This window comes from Olea europaea, unplaced genomic scaffold (genome assembly GCF_002742605.1).
Source record: "Olea europaea var. sylvestris unplaced genomic scaffold, O_europaea_v1 scaffold636, whole genome shotgun sequence".
NCBI classification, from domain to species: Eukaryota; Viridiplantae; Streptophyta; class Magnoliopsida; order Lamiales; family Oleaceae; genus Olea; species Olea europaea.
This window is the reverse complement of record NW_019264725.1, coordinates 310,356-312,774: the sequence shown is the minus strand read 5'-3', so window position 1 is coordinate 312,774 and position 2,419 is coordinate 310,356. Positions and strand designations below refer to the sequence as shown.

The 2,419-nt window shown below is 34.4% G+C and overlaps 1 protein-coding gene across 1 annotated transcript in view; it reads right to left on the bottom strand.

The window, feature by feature from the left end:
- Positions 1 to 2,015: 2,015 nt before the first annotated feature.
- Positions 2,016 to 2,419, bottom strand: part of LOC111389984 (serine/threonine-protein kinase PBS1) — a gene marked incomplete at its 5' end in the record, with an annotated part of 7,412 nt that continues 7,008 nt past the window's right edge. The window contains one exon of the mRNA XM_023014975.1: positions 2,016 to 2,346. Coding sequence (XP_022870743.1) covers positions 2,303 to 2,346 — 44 coding nt within the window. The remainder of the gene's footprint in view (positions 2,347 to 2,419) is intronic.

Below are 2,419 nucleotides of genomic sequence, written 5' to 3'. Positions count from 1 at the left end.
TCTAGTAACAGATGCAATTTACAGTAGTCCATTAAAAAGTATCCCTTTTGGATATAATCAGAAGCAGCAAAATTAAATTAAAAAATCTGGAAAAAAAAATAAGGAGGGAAGAATAAGTCTTGAAAAAAGACTAAAAAACTAAGAGAAAATTCCAAAAATCAAGGGAAAACAAAAATTAACTACTACACAGGTCCTTCCTCGCTTTCTCAGAGATTCAGGCGAAACAAATCTTAAAGAAGAAATACCTATGAAACGGGAATATTTCAGATCGACGGAATATTCTCCGAATATACTTCTGGCACCCACCGCGCAGTAACAAGCCAAAAACTCAAGCTTTTCAGCTAGATCGAAGGTAAAAAAAAAAAAAAAATAGGAAACCAGCTAGAATTTCGTCAAAAAAAAAAAAAAAAAAACACACACACACACACAGAGAGAATGCAGACAAGACACTAGAAAATCGATTTTACAATTATGCATACAATTTACAATACCTTCTCTGTTTCCATGGGTGCAGCAGTGGAAAGCCTCTCTGAGGCTGGTGGTGGTGGAGCTTGGTCAAGAACATTATGGTATTCATTATCGCGTGGTGGATTTTGCTGATGCAGCTGAGGTCCCAGTGGCACCATTCTCTCTCTCTCTCTCTCTCTCTCTCTCTCTGCCCTTTGCATTCACATATTTTTATGATTTTTCAAGCTATACTTTTCTTTTTCCTTTTTATTTTCCTTTAAGAAAATATTATTTTTTTCTATTTGTCCCTAATATCCTATAAGACCCTGATCCATATTATTTTTAAAATATTTTTTTTTTCATACTTTACACATTTTTTAGTAAAATATATTACACGTAAATCTAAAAAATTATTTAAAAATACATTCTTAACTAAATAATGGGACTCAAAAAATAATAATTGGAAAATTAAGGCTCATTTTCTTGACATTACTAGTATAGCTTCAATTTGGAAGGTAAAATTCTTTGATAATTAAATCTTTAAGGTAGACATTAAAATCATACATGACATTCACATTATTTAAAGGGGACCATTAAGTAGCTTTCACCATGTGAAAATCGTTTATGATTTTTATCATAAAATACACTTATCGTCCCCCAGCTTCGCCTTATTTTCACTTTTATCTCTATTATGTGTCCTTTTTTAACATGGATTCAAGTGCGAAAGTCCATGTTTAGTCAAGAGATTGTTGTAGTAATTGTTGTAAAACCGATTATAACACATCTCGCGTTGTCAAGTTGATAACGTTGCCCAAGGTACAACATGTATCTCATCAGTTGGATGCAAAGGTCGGGTTGATGGTGGTTTCATTCTAAGCCCTTGTTTGAGCCATATTATTGAAATGAAAATACATTTTAAATAGTATATTGATCGGAGATATGTGGTTAAAAAATAAAAAAATATTTTAAATTAGCGTGTAATATTATTTTATTAAAAAATGTGTGACTAAAATGATGTCAAATCACTATTGAAAAATATATTTTTTTTCAAATAATGTGGCTCAAACAAGGCATAAATGAGAGATCAGAAGGTGGAGCATATCGCAAAGACGAAGGTGTGGCCACCCATGAGGGCCATAATGTCGCATGGGTTTAGACTTCTTGGTCCAGATCGAGACTAGTTGAGACGCTTGAGATTGGGGATGGGATTTGGCCATTTGCAGCGCTCAAGCTTGCTCTTCTTGCATTCCTCCTGCCTAGTCGCACTGTCCATATTGGTCCTCTAACAAAATCGTCAATGCAAATGCCAAAATCGTCAATGCGGAAATCGAACACGACTTCCTATGATATAAAGGACCTAAAAATGATTTTCCTATTTATTTTATCATACATTGGTCTTTCAACTTTTTGATAGTGTTACATGTCGCGCAATACTAGTTAATAGTATTCAAAGGTTCCTACTATAATAACTAGAAAGAAAAAGTTATAACTACTTTTTTAAGATCAATCGAGCCATTAGCCATATTCTCTTACAAAGAATAAGCCTTCAATCGATTCATAACAATACATTATTCGAACAACGCATTCGCCTTAGTCAAGTAAAACCCAAAACAACATAACCAAATAATCGTTTAGCCAATGACGATGATATTGTCTATATTCGATAAATGCAGCAATACCAATAGATTACGGTAACATTCTTCATTAGAAAGCCTATTAGAAGGATCTAAGTTCTCGTTATAACAGACGACTAAAAACTAGAGGAGCCCTTCTAAAATAAGTTAGATTAATAAGCATAAATGGATAACACGTAAGATTAGGTCCGGTCCTTCAACGTAATAGCCTTGCTAAAGTCCTAAGCTTTAGGAGACTGCATAGCGTGGAAACTCGGGCTGGTACCTGGCTTTGAAGGCAGTTTGTGATGTTTCACCAATGGGACTAGCGACTGCACCACATCCGCCATTAGTGGCCG